The following is a 15,285-nucleotide window of genomic DNA, read 5'->3' as shown; positions in this document are numbered from 1 at the left end:
GGACGCAAATAGACAAATGACTGAATCAATGCTTTGTTGAAAAGTGCGCTAATGATACTCTGCTAAGGTTAACCTATGTTGACGTCGTGTTATGTTCTAATGTTTGTGATCTTTGCTTTGATGAAATCTTATTCGAGTTGCCATATTATGACAATGCTGATGTGTTTCATGGTTTTGAGACTAATAAACTTACTCGTAGAATTGTAATCAATAGGGAATAAACATCATAAAACGTACTAAACTGGTGCGGTTATTCATGACTGAAAGGTCATGGTGGTTTCCGAGTCTTATTAATGTTATTGATTTGTTATGGTGACTATTGATGACGTTATTGACTTATTGATTGACATGTTGATTAGTTATCTAGTCTTAAGGTGTCTTCAATCAGGGTCAAAAGATTCATCGGCCTAAAACGAGTCCCAGAGTGAGTAAATTATCTAGTGAGGGACGCGTTATCAGGGATGCAGCCGACAGTTACTCAGGGGAAGACCTTTGTGTATCTGTGAAGTGACTCATCTAAGGAACATTTTCGGGACCTTCAACGTATTTTATGGTGAAGCCCCAACAGTACTTGTTAGCTAATTGATTGAGAAATCCACAAGACAGCTTGATTCCGTGCAGAACCAGTCAGCCAATCCTAGAGGTGGAAATGGGCTGAAAGGGTGGGATGGGGGCCATCACTAGCAGGGAGGGGGCTGAATGGGTGGGCTGGGAGTCCTCACTTGCAGATGGCCAGAATGGGTGGGTTGGGAGCCCTCACCTGCAGATGGGGGCCAGCATGGGTGGGCTGGGAGTCCTCACCTGCAGATGGAGGCCAGCATGGGTGGGCTGGGAGTCCTCACCTGCAGATGGCCAGAATGGGTAGGTTGGGGCCCTCACCTGCAGGAGATGGCCAGCGTGGGTGGGCTGGGAGTCCTCACCTGCAGATGGAGGTCAGAATGGGTGGGCTGGGAGTCCTCACCTGCAGGAGATGGCCTGAATGGGTGGGCTGGGACTCTCACCTGCAGGAGATGGCCAGCATGGGTGGGCTGGGACACTCACCTGCAGGAGATGGCCAGCATGGGTGGGCTGGCAGTGTTTTTCAGTGTCAACGTTGATTCAAAGTTTTGCACTGATGCAGCACAGATACGTTTGCAGCTTCTCATCAGTCACCCTAATTAGGTCTTCCCAGCCTCCTTTTTGAACTGACATCTCATTTTCTCCACCTTTGCCAAACACGGACATGCGCCGCCTCGCCTGGCACTCACCTTCCACATGTTCGGAGGTCTCCAGCTGGCCAGATCGGTGACTGCGGGATCAGGAACCTGCGGCCACAAACACCTCTTTATCCTAGGAAGAAGGTGAGAGATGGAGCACGTAAGTGTGTGTTATCTAAGTAATAAAGTGGATCTGGAAGCCCATGAGGCAGGGGTTGCCCGAGTCGAGCGACTCATGCAGTATTGCAGACTCTGTGAATCCTGCTTGGAAGGCGCCAGGTAGTGTGTGGAGAGAGCTGAGCCATGACGTGGCTTTCCATGGTGTTTCCGAACACGGGAAGGGCATGGACAGGACGGGCCTTCTGCAGGCCACTGGTCTTTTTAGAATTGGGGAGTTTTGTGTTTTAGTCTCGACCATTCCCACACAACTGACATGTTCATTCAGTATTATAGCCCTCATTACAAGCATAGCGGTAATGACCGCCCTGCCGGCGGTGGCGGTCATTACTGCAAACGGCATGGCGGTTCAGACCGCCATATGATGAACACAGGCCAGAACTGACCGCCGGGCCGACGGTAGGCACTTTGGACCCGGCGATGGAGGCCACACGGACGGTGGGATAATGATCCCATTTCCACCAGGGATTTCCTGGCGGGATACCCTGCCAGGTAATCCCTGGTGGAAAGCATGCAGGTGACAGGAATACTCATTCCTGTCACCTGTATGTGACACGCCAGGCCCCCTTGCCACAACCCCCACCCAACCCCTAATGCCCCTAGAACCGCTCCCACCCCCAAAACTTGAAAACCGACCACCCATCCCTCCTCCTCCCATACTCCCTGTAGGCCTCCCCAACCCCCCATCACCATTCCTCACTCCCCCCCCACCTCCATACAGGTCTGTCCCAAACCCCCACCACACACATCCACATGCACACATAGTCCTACATGCACACACGCATTCATACACGCAGACACACATTCCCCCCTTCACAATCACACACGCACACCCCCATGCACTCGCACACACACACACCCCTCCCCCTTCCCTGTCGGACAGCACTTATCTCTTCCATCGCGCTGCTCAGGGAGGGAACGGGCTCCCTGGATGCTGCCCCGCCAGCAACGCCGTGCCTCCATACACCGCCACGCCTATGGTGGCGGTGTATGGAGTGACGTGGCAGTGAGGTTGGAGCAGCATCCACCCCGCCACCGACTGCCAGCATGGCAGGCCTCACCGCCAGGCTCTAGGAGTCATTATCTGGCGGGATGCCAGCCGCCACCACTGGCGGTCTTCCTCGACCATCAGCATGGTCGGCGGCAGGCTATCCCGCCATGTTCAGAATGAGGGCCAATATTTCCATATGTCAATATGTCACTTTTCCAGATTTAGCTGGTGAAACAAGTGTTCCTATTTGTGATTTGAGAATGTGTCTGTGTGAATATAAAATACTAATAACGTGGAGTGAAATAGACGTGTCATTGACTTGTAAATGGACTCAAAGCCTCAAGTGATGATGGAGCCATGTATGTGCGCGTGTGTGGAACACTTGAGGCACCGCATGGGCTCCGTGGGGCTCTGCGTGGGAAGTGTCCAAGGAACCTGATCAAGGGCTGAAGTTAGAAGAGCCTGGCCCACAAAGGAGGCCATCACAAACAACCACCCACCCATCCCCAGATGTCCTCCCACTTACATCTGGTGCTGGTACATGCATGTGACGATCACAGCCATCATCAGGAGGGTGACTCCCGCTACAAGAGAGGACACGAGCAGCTCCACCTCCCCGTAATCTACAAAGAAGCAGGGGAGACTGTATGAGTGCAAGAGAGCAGTGGAGACTGCAGGGGTAGAACATGGAAGAGAGTAGGTGGGACACAAGTGTGTGGGAAACTGAGGGGCAATTCACAGGAAACTAGGGAGATGCATGAGTGCTGGAGAGTGCATGCAACATTGCAAGGAAGAGCACGGGGAGAGACACAGGTGTGAGAGAGTGCATGCAACATTGCAAGGAAGAGCATAAGAGAGAGACATGTGTGAGACAGTGAATGCAATATTGCAAGGAAGAGCACAGGGGAGAGACACGTGTAAGAGGATCCATGCAATAGTGCATGAAAGAGCACAAGGGAGAGAGACAAGTGGGAGAGTGAATGCAATAGTGCATGGACAAGTACATGGGAGAGACGTGTGAGAGAATGCATGAAATATTGAAAGGAAGGGCATGGGGAGAGACAGGTGTGAGAGAGTGAATGCAATAGTGCATGGAAGAGCACGGGGAGAGAGACAGGTGTGAGGGAGTGAATGCAATAGTGTGTGAAAGAGCACAGGGGAGAGACGTGTGAGAAAGTGAATGCAGCATTTCAAGGAAGAGCACGGGGAAGAGACACAGGTGAGAGAGAGTGAATGCAATAGTGCATAGAAGAGTACAAGGACGAGACACAGCTGTGAGAGATTGAATGCAATAATGCATGGAAGAGCACAGGGAGAGACAGGTGAGAGAGTGAATGCAATATTGCAAGGAAGAGAACAGGGAAGAGATATAGGTGTGAGAGAGTGCATGCAATAGTGCACAGAAAAGCACGGGGAGAGACACAGGTGTGAGAGAGTGAATGCAATAGTGCATGGAAGAGCACAAGGGAGAGAGACAAGTGTGAGAGTGAATGAACTACTTCAAGGAAGAGCACGGGGGAGACAGGTGTGGGAGAGAAAATGCAGTATTGCAAGGATGAGCACAGGGGAGAGACAGGTGTGAGAAAATTAATGCAATGGTGCATGGAAGAGTACAGGGGAGAGACATGTGAGAGTGAATGCAACAGTGCATGGAAGAGCACGGGGAGAGACAGGTGTGAGAGAATGCATGCAATATTGCAAGGAAGAGCACGGAGGAGAGACACAGGGGAGAGTGAATGTAATAGTGCATGGAAGAGTGCAAGGGAGAGACAGGTGTGAGAGAATGCATGCAATATTGCAAGGAAGAGGACGGGGAAGAGACACGGGGGAGAGAGTGAATGTAATAGTGCATGGAAGAGTGCAAGGGAGAGACAGGTGTGAGAGAATGCATGCAATATTGCAAGGAAGAGGACGGGGAAGAGACACGGGGGAGAGAGTGAATGTAATAGTGCATGGAAGAGTGCAAGGGAGAGACAGGTGTGAGAGAATGCATGCAATATTGCAAGGAAGAGCACGGGGAAGAGACACAGGTGTGAGAGAATGAATGCAATAGTGCAAAGCAGAGCACGGGGAGAGACACAGGGTGAGAGTGAATGCAATAGTGCATGGAAGCGCACAAGGGAGAGGCATGTGTCAGAGAATGCATGCAATATTGCAAGGAAGAGTATGGGGAGAGACACAGGATATGAGAGAGTGAATGCAATAGTGCATAGAAGAGTACAAGGGAGAGACACAAGTGGGAGAGTGAATGGAATAGTGCATGGAAGAGCACGAGGAGAGACATGTAAGAGAATGCATTCAATATTGCAAGGTAGAGCACAGGGGAGAGACACAGGGGTGAGAGAATGCATGCAATATTGCAAGGAAGAGCATGGGGAGAGATACAGGTGTGAGAGAATGAATGTAATAGTGCATGAAGGAATACAAGGGAGACACACGTGGGCGAGAATGCATGCAATAGTGCATGGAAGAGTACAAGGCAGAGACAGAGGTGTGAGAGAATTAATGCAATAGTGCATGGAAGAGTACGGGGAGAGACAGGGGTGAGAGTGAATGCAATAGTGCATGGAAGAGTACAAGGGAGAGACACGTGTGAGAGAATGCTTGCAATATTGCAAGGAAGAGGACAGTGGACAGACACAAGTGTGAGAGAGTGAATGCAATGGTGCATGGAAGAGCATGAGGAGAGTCACAGGATGTGAAAGAGTGTATGCAATAGTCCATGGAAGAGTTCACGGGAGAGACATGTGAATGCAATTGTGCATGGAAGAGCACAAGGGAGATGCACGTGTCAGAGAATGCATGCAATATTGCAAGGAAGAGCACAGGGAGAGACACAGGATGTAAGACAGTTAATGCAATAGTGCATGGAGGAGCATGAGGAGAGAGGTGTGAGAGAGTGAATGCAATAGTGCACAGAAGAGTACAAGGGAGAGACATACGTGAGAGAGTGAATGGAATAGTGCATGGAAGAGCACGAGGAGAGATGTGAGAGAACGCATTCAATATTGCAAGGAAGAGCACAGGGGAGAGACACAGGGGTGAGAGAATGCATGCAATATTGCAAGGAAAAGCACAAGGAAGAGACACAGAGGTAAGAGAGTGAATGCAATAGTGCATGGAAGAGCATGGGGGAGGGATACAGGTGTGAGAGAATGAATGCAATAGTGCATGGAAGAGCACAAGGAAGAGACAGAGGTGTGAGAGAATGAATGCAATAGTGCATGGAAGAGTACGGGGAGAGACAGGGGTGAGAGTGAATGCAATAGTGCATGGAAGAGTACAAGGGAGAGACAATGTGAGAGAATGCTTGCAATATTGCAAGGAAGAGGACAGGGGAGAGACACAAGTGTGAGAGAGTGAATGCAATAGTGCATGGAAGAGCATGAGGAGAGTCACAGGATGTGAAAGAGTGTATGCAATAGTCCATGGAAGAGTTCAGGGGAGAGACATGTGAGAGAGTGAATACAATAGTGCATAGAGGAGTACAAGGGAGAGACACATGAGAGAGTGAATGGAATAGTGCATGGAAGAGCACATGAAGAGACACAGTGGTGAGAAAGTGAATGCAAAAGTGCATGGGACAGCACAAGGGAGAGACGTGTGAGAGAATGCATGCAATAGTGCATGGAAGAGCTCAGGGGAGAGACAGCTATGGGAGAGTGAATGCAATAGTGCATGGAAGAGCACAGGGGAGAGACACAGTTGTGAGAGAGTGAATGCAATAGTGCATGGAAGAGCACGGGTAGGAGACACAGGGGTGAGAGTGAATGCAATAGTGCATGAAGAGCACATGGAAGAGACACAGTGGTGAGAAAGTGAATGCAAAAGTGCATGGGACAGCACAAGGGAGAGACATGTGTGAGAGAATGCATGTAATAGTGCATGGAAGAGCTCAGGGGAGAGACAGCTATGGGAGAGTGAATGCAATAGTGCATGGAAGAGCACAGGGGAGAGACACAGTTGTGAGAGAGTGAATGCAATAGTGCATGGAAGAGCACGGGGAGGAGACACGGGGTGAGAGAGTGAATGCAACAGTGCATGAAGAGCACACGGGAGAGACATGTGTGAGAGAGTGAATGCAAGAGTGCATGGAAGAGCACAGAGGAGAGACATGTGAGAGAATGCATGCAATATTGCAAGGAAGAGCACAGGGGAGAGACACAGGGTTGAGAGAGTGAATGCAACAGTGCATGGAAGAGTACAGGGAGAGAGAGAGAGAGGTGTGAGAAAGTGAAAGCAATAGTGTATGGAAGAGTACAAGGAAGAGACATGTGAGAGAATGGAATAGTGCATGGAAGAGCATGGGGGAGAGAGACATATGAGAGAATACATGCAATATTGCAATGAATAGCACATGGGAGAGACAGGGGTGAGAGAGTGAATGGAACAGTACAAGGGAGAGACACAGGTGTGAGAGAGTGAATGCAATAGTGCATGGAAGAGCACGGGGAGAGACACCTGTGATAGAATGCATGCAATATTGAAAGGAAGAGCACGGGGAGAGACACAGGGGTGAAAGAGTGAATGGAATAGTGCATGGAAGAGTACAAGGGAGAGAGACAGGTGTGAGTGAGTGAATGCAATAGTGTATGGAAGAGTACAAGGGAGAGACATGTGAGAGAATGGAATAGTGCATTGAAGAGCATGGGGGAGAGAGACATATGAGAGAATACATGCAATATCGCAATGAAAAGCACAGGGGAGAGACAGGGGTGAGAGAGTGAATGCAACAGTGCATGGAACAGTACAAGGAGAGACACAGGTGTGAGAGAGTGAATGCAATAGTCCATGGAAGAGCACGGGGAGAGACACCTGTGATAGAATGCATGAAATATTGAAAGGAAGAGCACGGGGAGAGACACAGGGGTGAGAGAATGAATGCAATAGTGCATGGAAGAGCTCAGGGGAGAGACAGCTGTGGGAGAGTGAATGCAATAGTGCATGGAAGAGCACAGGGGAGAGACACAGTTGTGAGAGAGTGAATACAATAGTGCACGGAAGAGCACGGGGAGACAGTTGTGAAAGTGAATGCAATAGTACACGGACGAGCACAAGGGAGAGACGCAGGTATGAGAGAGTGAATGCAATACTGCATGGAAGAGCACGGGGAGAGACACAGGTGAGAGAGTGAATGCAATAGTGCATGAAAGAGCATGTGGAGAGACACAGGGGTGAGAGAGTGAATGCAATAGTGCATGGAAGAGCTCAGGGGAGAGACAGCTGTGGGAGAGTGAATGCAATATTGCATGGAAGAGCACAGGGGAGAAACAGTTGTGAGAGAGTGAATGCAATAGTGCATGGAAGATTACAAGGGAGAGAGACGTGTGAGAGTGAATGGATTAGTGCATGGAAGGGCACGGGGAGGGACACGTAAGAGTGCATGCAATATTGCAAGGAAGAGCACGGGGAGAGACAGGTGTGAGAGTGCATGCAATATTGCAAGGAAGAACAAGGGGGAGAGACACACGTGAGAGAGTGAATGGACTAGTGCATGGAAGAGCACGGGGAGAGAGACAAAGGTGTTTAGAGACTGAATGCAATAGTGCATGGAAGAGCTCAGGGAGAGAAAGCTGCGAAAGAGTGAATGCAATAGTGCATGGAAGAGCATGGGAGAGAGAGACAGGTGTGAGAGAGTGAATGGAATAGTGCATGGAGGAGCACGCGGAGCGACAGGTGTGAGAGTGAATGCAATAGTGCATGGAAGAGCATGGGGGAGAGACAGGTGTGAGAGTGAATGCAATAGTACATGGAAGAGCACAAGGGAGAGATGAAGGTATGAGAGAGTGAACGGAATAGTGCAAGGAAGAGCTCAGGGGGGAGACAGGTGTGACATAGTGAATGCAATAGTGCATGGGAGAGCACGGGAGAGACACGAGAGAGTGAATGGAATAGTGCATAGAAAAGCAAAGGGAGAGACACGTGAGAGAATGTATGCAATATTGTAAGGCAGAGCACGGGGAGAGACACACGTGAGAGAGTACATGCAATATTGCAAGGCAGAGCATGGGGAGAGACACACGTGAGAGTGCATGCAGTATTGCAAGGCAGAGCACGGGGAGAGAGACACGTGAGAGTGCATGCAATATTGCAAGGCAGAGCACGGGGAGAGAGACACGTGAGAGTGCATGCAATATTGCAAGGCAGAGCACAGGGGAGAGACCCACATGAGAGAGTGCACATTAAGGTACAGAAGAGTACAAGAGAGACAGTCCTCCCTTCTCTTTTTGAGAGTGTAAGCCACGTGCTGGTTTAAAGGGAAGGCTAGTGAGTGTGACCAGGGACAGGGTGATGCGATCACACGTTATTTCTCTGTTTCTGAAGCAGGCAGCAGGTTGCGCCCTGCTCCAGGTGGCACTGCCACAGAGGTCTAGGTGGGCATCCATGAGCTCTCAGCCGATGGCCTGGAAGACAGAGTGGGAGAGTGAGGCTCAGTCTTGGACACCCTGGCAAGTGGCCCGAGTTTCCTTTTCCCAATGTCAGTTTTAACTAGAGCTTCTGGTCGATATGAAAGAAACGACATTTGGCTCAAGGGAAGAGGGGTGCCAAGCCTTCTAGGTGCACGGCCCAGTATTCCGCCTTAATACCAACTCCTGAGTACAGTGCCACCAGAATACTGAGGACCAAACACTGACAACCAATAGACCAACAACACAACTGTAGATGGGCCACGTGCAGGCGGACTGCACTTAAGATGAGCCCTCAGAGACAGCAGCCAGGCCACCGTCCAGGTGGAACCAGAGGGACCAGGGAACCAAATGCGAGTGTGGAAGCGTGCAGTGACACATCAAGGCAGATCAGAGACAGTGAGTACCCAGAGAGTGCTGGGGAGACACAAAGCACTTACCGAGGGTCCTGGTGGTGATGGTCAGGCGGGAGCTGTTGGTTCCTCCCGCGCTGTTGGTGATGGCCAGGGTCACCAGGATCTGCGCCCCCACGCTCAGGCGCGACAGCAAGCAGCCACGGGAAGAGCTGTTCAGGGTCATCACTGGAAGAGGCAGTGACAGGGGTCAGGGGTCTTGTGGGGTTGAAGTGTGATACAGGCAGTCAAGCATGCTTCACCCACACGCATCCGGAGGGGAGAGGGGTCTCTGGGGGACGCTGTGGTACCTGGACACGACATGGAGTCCTTACTTCCGCCCTGGAACCTCAGACAGCAGGGGCAGCTCAGGGGCCCTTCTGAAATGCTGGATTGTCAGAAATTATTCAAAAACCTCTGTTCGCGGGACCGCAGAACAGAGCACCCCTGGCAGCCCTGACGTGTCGGAGACTAACAGTCAGGGCCTTTGCTCTCCAAGCGGGCAACATACAAGCAAGCGGGCAACATACAAGCAAGCGGGCAACATACAAGCAAGCGGGCAACATACAAGCTTCCACGCATGCCACAAACAGAGCCTGGATGGCGATGTAGATACTTTTAATACTTTTTTACTTTTTATTTTATGGATTGTATGCAAATATATAGGTTTGTTTTTTTAATATCTTTGTTATCTACTTTTTAAATCTTCTTTTAAGTGTATGAGAGTTTATATTTGTTAAGAATTTAGGTGGTCATTACAACTTTGGTGGTAACTGCCGCCTACCGGCACGGCAATGACCACCAACATACCGTTGCCGTGGCTACCAGCCACCCACCCGCATTATGACCCTCGACGGAATTGCGCCAGAAGGCTAGCTGAATTCCGCTATGATCATAGCGGAAGATTTCGCCGCTGTCAGCAGCAGCGCCACACCAGCAAAACACAGCTGACCGTATCATGAACCATGATACGGCCTGGCAGTGTTTTGCTGGTGGACGATGCTGCTCACAGCAGCGTCACGTCCCATCTCCTGCCAAAGGACCCCCTGCAAGCAGGTAAGTCGGGTTGTCCAGTAGGAGAGAGGGATGGAGGGTGTTGTGTGCGTGTGTGGGGGTGTTGTGTGTGGGGGAGGGTGGGAGTCGCGTTGAATGAGTGCGTGAATGCTTGAATGTGAATGTACATGTATGTTGTGAATGCGTGTGTGCAACAAAGTATGTTGGTGTGTGTTGCGGTGTGTGGGTATATATGTGTGCATGCGTGGGTGGATGTGGGTATGCATGTGTGTATGAGTGTGTATGTGTGCGTTTGTGGGTGTGTAAATGTGTGGGGGGACAGGACAGGGAGGGGGAGGGTGGGTGAGGCCTCTGGAGAGGGGAAGGGGGTGGGGGAGACCCCTTTTCAGTGCCAGGGAAGGAATTCCCCGGCACTGATAGTGCCTACTACCATGGTTTTCGTGGCGGTACGCTTGCCACGAAAACCATGGTGGTAGGCGGAGTCATAGTCCCGAGGGTGGGATTGTGACAGCCGTCTGGCTAGAGACCAAAGTCTCCAGCCCAGCGGCCATTACCACCCTGGCAGACGGAGTGGTACATTGGCGGTTTGGTTTGAGCCAAACCGCTAATGTCATAATTTGGGAAAAGGTACCGCCAGCCTGTTGGCAGTACCTTTTCCCAAATTACCAACGACCGCCAGGCTCATAATGAGGGCCTTAGTTTGAAAAGGGGTGACCTTATTTTGTGCATACAAGGTTACTTTGGTCAGGTCTGAAATTCAAAGGTCCCAAGCTGCCAGAAAGAAGTGTATTCCAGCCACACAGACAGTCCGTCCAGAAGTGCCCCCTTCTCGCCACCCACTGCCCATCGATATAAGTGGCACACAGGGCATCTTACCTTGTACCTTCCCTCCAACTTCCTGGTAGAAGAGGCTGTAGTTCTGGATCACCCCCCGTTGAGCTTCGATGGGAATTTCGCTCCATTCCAGCTCCACCTGGGACTTCCCAATCCAGGCTGCGTGCAGCTTCGGCGCATACAGAGGAGCTGCAGGGAGTACAGGACGGGTACAGAGAGGTAAGGACCCCACTGACAGCGACGGCTGTCAGGGACTGAGCAACACCAAAGACAAGGAGACCGGGTGGTGATTTCAGAGACCCAGAGGTGTGGACACGGAGGCCGCAGCTCGGCCTGTAGGTCAGAGAGCCAGCGAAAGATCCAATAAAGTTATGTTGGCTGCCCAACAGAGGCTCAGGCAGGTCAGGGACTTGGACACAGCTGGAGAGAAATCAGAGGCCTAAAGAGACGTACAGAGGATAGGAACCTAAGAGTTACAGGGAGGCAGTTGCGGCTCGCAGGGGTTACAGGCGTGCGGGGGTGGAATATTAATAAAATTAAAAAAAAATATATATATATATATATATATTCTTCACACAAGTTGACACTTAAGTCAGGGATGTGGCACTCACAGGATTAAATCAGAATTCTTTCATTCCATAACAGGACCCCAAACAAACTGACACCAACGCGTTTTGACATTCCCGGTCTTGATTCACCGTGATCAAGACCGGGAAGGTCGAAACGCGTTGGTGTCAGTTTGTTTGGGGTCCTGTTATGGAATGAAAGAATTCTGATTCAATCCTGTGAGTGCTGCATCCCTGACTTAAGTGTCAACTTGTGTGAAGAATATTGATGGGAGTAGGTCCCTCCCTGTTGCAGGCACCGAAGTGAGTTGTGCGCGCCTCTTTGGACCTGTTGGAGTTTATATATATATATATATATATATATATATATATATATATTTCAAACCAAAGCGCACCAAGGGAAAACGACGCACACTCTGCTGGTGCGAGGCAGAGAGGCTGGCCGAGTCCTCGATTAACTTTGTGAACAAGAGATAAATGCCGCACACTCCGTTCAGCTCCACAAGAATTTGTCAGGTTTATTCGATGCAAAGGAGAAAACAACGCGTTTCGACTTTACAGTCTTCTTCCTGAACGGAGTGCGCGGCATTTATCTCTTGTTCACAAAAAATAAACACACATGCGCACTGAGGGGAATGCTCTGTGCATTCCCCTCCATGGCTATCATCCCCAACACCCGCCCCTTTTACTACAAAATGATAATAAACGTAGTTTAATATCGTTTTGTAGTAAAAGGTTTGCAGCCTCTGCTGCTGGCGGTGGAGCCACCCCTGCAGGGAGGTAAGGAAACAAGAGACAGTTCCAAGGATGCCAGGTACCCAGAGACGCGGAGAGTGAGCTACGAGGGAGGTCAGAAACCCAGAGGCGGGTCCAGGGACAGCAGGAAGCTAGCTACAGGTAGAGAGCCAGGACAGAAGCCTGAGAGAGATAAGGGAGGTCAAAGGCCACACTGAGGTAAAACTAGGCCACATATTATTCCAGTGCATGCAAGGTTCACAGCCCTTTTACCCTTGCCTCTACCACTTCAATGCGCGTCTCGGATGCTGAAATGAACCCTTCTGCAAAGTGTGCACTGCGGAGGGCAGCACTCATTCCAAGGGTGTGTGCGAGGTAGGGAACCAGAACACTGAGTCTGAAATATTGTGCAACACAGAAAAATATACACAACCCACATATGGGTACTGTAAGCATAAATAGGTAAATACAGGTTTACTATACTATGTGTATATACACATATATATAAATATATATATATATGTATACAGTGAAGCCAATAAATACTTGAAATATCTTACTTCCATGGAGTGCTGTCATTCCTTTTTTGGAATTCTGGAATTACAATATATAGTACATTTCTGTACCTTAACAGCAGGTATTTTCTCTCTCTCTACATTATATATATATATATATATATATATATCTCTATGTCTATGTCGCGCGAGAGAGTACACATATCGTTACGTAGCGTGGAGTTCAGAATAGTAAATCTACTCTTGCCAATATCCGCTTACTTCCACAATATTTTGGCACTCAGCATTGTTCCTCTGTTATTTCTGACATACAGCTGCAGGCTCGTGCCTCACACACGTGCGGATACTCACGTCTCTCCCTGGAGTAGGCGTGTGCGGTTCCCGTGGCCCAGATAATCCCGTTTTGCAGGACTGAGACTGACAACTGGTACAGGCACCCAGGTTCAATGTCATCTGCAAAGTGCACAGAATGTACTTTTATAGACTAAGCAAGACAGACACACACACACACCCACACACTTCCCTTTAAAGTGCAGTGTTGATTTTGTTAGACCTATGTGCTGTAGTCAATATCATCTCTCGTGACATCTTGTTCCATCATGTTACAGAGTGTGGGGTTGCTGGATTGGCCTCTCCTGGATAAAATCACTTCTTACAGGTCGCAGACAAAAGGTCATGTTAGGCCCTTATTCCTCGGCAGTAATACCAGACACCCCAGGAGTTCCCCAAGGCCCATTTTTGACCCCCGTTTTATTCAATAACTAGATGTCCCCTCTAATTCCTCTGATTTCGTCTTTCGGAACAGGCGCCATTTCGTACACAGATGATGCTCAGCTGACACTATCGCTGGACAAGGCATCACTTGGGCCGGAGTTGAACTTTAAAAACTGTTTAACTGCAGTTATTCAGTGGATGAAAGTCAACCATCTGAAACGAAACACTGAAAACATGGAGGTTATGTGGTTAGGTAAGTCTAAACCTTTTGCCCCAGCCGAATGGTGACCAGATTTAGCCCTCTCTCCTCCAGCCACTGTGGAAGTGGTTAGAAATTTGGGTGTAAAATTTGACTACGCACATGCTTCAATTTAATAAAATCTCTAAAGGAAATCTTTTGACTTTTTGCCTCTGACAGCCAGGAAGACGGGTGCCTGTGCACTTAGAAGCTCCAGGCAGGATGAGTCTCACAGTCCGTATCCTGGATCCTCATAGCAGGCGGTGTAGAAACTCCAAGTCACCCAGCACGCCGCTGCCAAACCAGTCCTTAAATTACAAGAACATCTTCTGCCTCGGCAGCCGGGCAAACACTGCACTGGCTGCCAGTGCACAAGAGGGTCCTTTTAAAATTATGTGGACGACCTTCAGATCCTTTCAAGCAATTCTTAACATCAAGGTTCACCCATTACATCACGCGTAGAACCCGGAGGTCCTCCCAGGCAAATTTGCTATAGTCTCTTCTACATTATGAACCAGAGGAGGGGGAATCCTTTACTGTTTTAGGTACTAAAGCCAGGAACCATCTCCCTTCCCGCTTTAGGTTCATTGATTCAGAAACTATTCTTAGAAAGCAGTTAAAAACTTGGATCTTTGGAATCTGACACACTTTGCTACTTCTTTATTCTGTAAGAGAATGATACTCCTAGGTGTGATTTTCACTCATTGACTAGGGTGGAAGGTCTTTTTCCGCTTTAGTGCCAGGGTGCACTTTTGGGAGTGGCAGTTGCGCTCTATGAATGCTCAATTCAACTCAATTTAAAACCACCCACATTGGGTACAGCACAGAAAACAGTCACAGAATGATCTGGAATACCTACAATCCTTGCAAAAACAGTGAGAAGTCGGAGCATCCTGTGGGATACAAATCTCAGCTTAGAAGCTAGTGTGGGTCAGCCGTTCGCGCCGCCTTGTGCTGAGTACAACACTTTAAACAAACTTTCCCTTACATTAACGCAATGCATCAAACAAGGACTCCTGGATCCCTTATAAACTCTAAGATAGACTATGATTGGCCACTGGGAGACCGAGCAATGGCTCAGATCCAGGGCTCCCACGTGCTACACAGGGTTGTAAGGATGGCTTTGAACTACACGTTTACAGCGCGGAGACCGGCCCGGGCGATGGCCAAATGGATTGCATTTATACTGACTGGTTTGGTTTAAATGTCCAAAGGGACCTGAAAAACACCCTTGAGGACACTCGATGACCTGGCTGCATTGGAATGGGGGTGTCCTAGGAGTTGCCAAATGCTGTCAAGTATTTGGGTTTAGCCGCTGGCCACGAGTGGCCCAATGCGCAATCCACATGCACAAACGATGGAAGTCCAATGTGCAAACCGACTGCTCTGCAAATGCAATTTGTGATTCTAACAGTGTTAATAGGTCACTGCACATTATGCATTCCCAAGGGATAGTAAAATGATCATTAATTAGGAAGGTTGCAGTTTGCTAGCCCTTGTGCATGG

At 49.4% G+C, this 15,285-nt stretch overlaps 1 protein-coding gene across 2 annotated transcripts in view; it reads right to left on the bottom strand.

Annotated features, from left to right (window-relative positions):
• The window catches only part of LOC138268239 (granulocyte colony-stimulating factor receptor-like), a 103,975-nt gene that overhangs the window by 21,669 nt on the left and 67,021 nt on the right, over window positions 1-15,285 (bottom strand). For both annotated transcript variants that reach the window (XM_069217703.1, XM_069217702.1), the window contains 5 exons: window positions 13,179-13,280; window positions 11,054-11,200; window positions 9,212-9,352; window positions 2,891-2,987; window positions 1,248-1,329 (listed from right to left, as the gene is read on the bottom strand). In XM_069217703.1, the coding sequence (XP_069073804.1) occupies window positions 1,248-1,329; window positions 2,891-2,987; window positions 9,212-9,352; window positions 11,054-11,200; window positions 13,179-13,280 (569 nt within the window). The remainder of the gene's footprint in view (window positions 1-1,247; window positions 1,330-2,890; window positions 2,988-9,211; window positions 9,353-11,053; window positions 11,201-13,178; window positions 13,281-15,285) is intronic.

The sequence above is a fragment of the Pleurodeles waltl genome, chromosome 12 (assembly GCF_031143425.1).
Source record: "Pleurodeles waltl isolate 20211129_DDA chromosome 12, aPleWal1.hap1.20221129, whole genome shotgun sequence".
Taxonomy (NCBI): domain Eukaryota; kingdom Metazoa; phylum Chordata; class Amphibia; order Caudata; family Salamandridae; genus Pleurodeles; species Pleurodeles waltl.
This window is presented reverse-complemented; position numbering and strand designations above follow the sequence as displayed.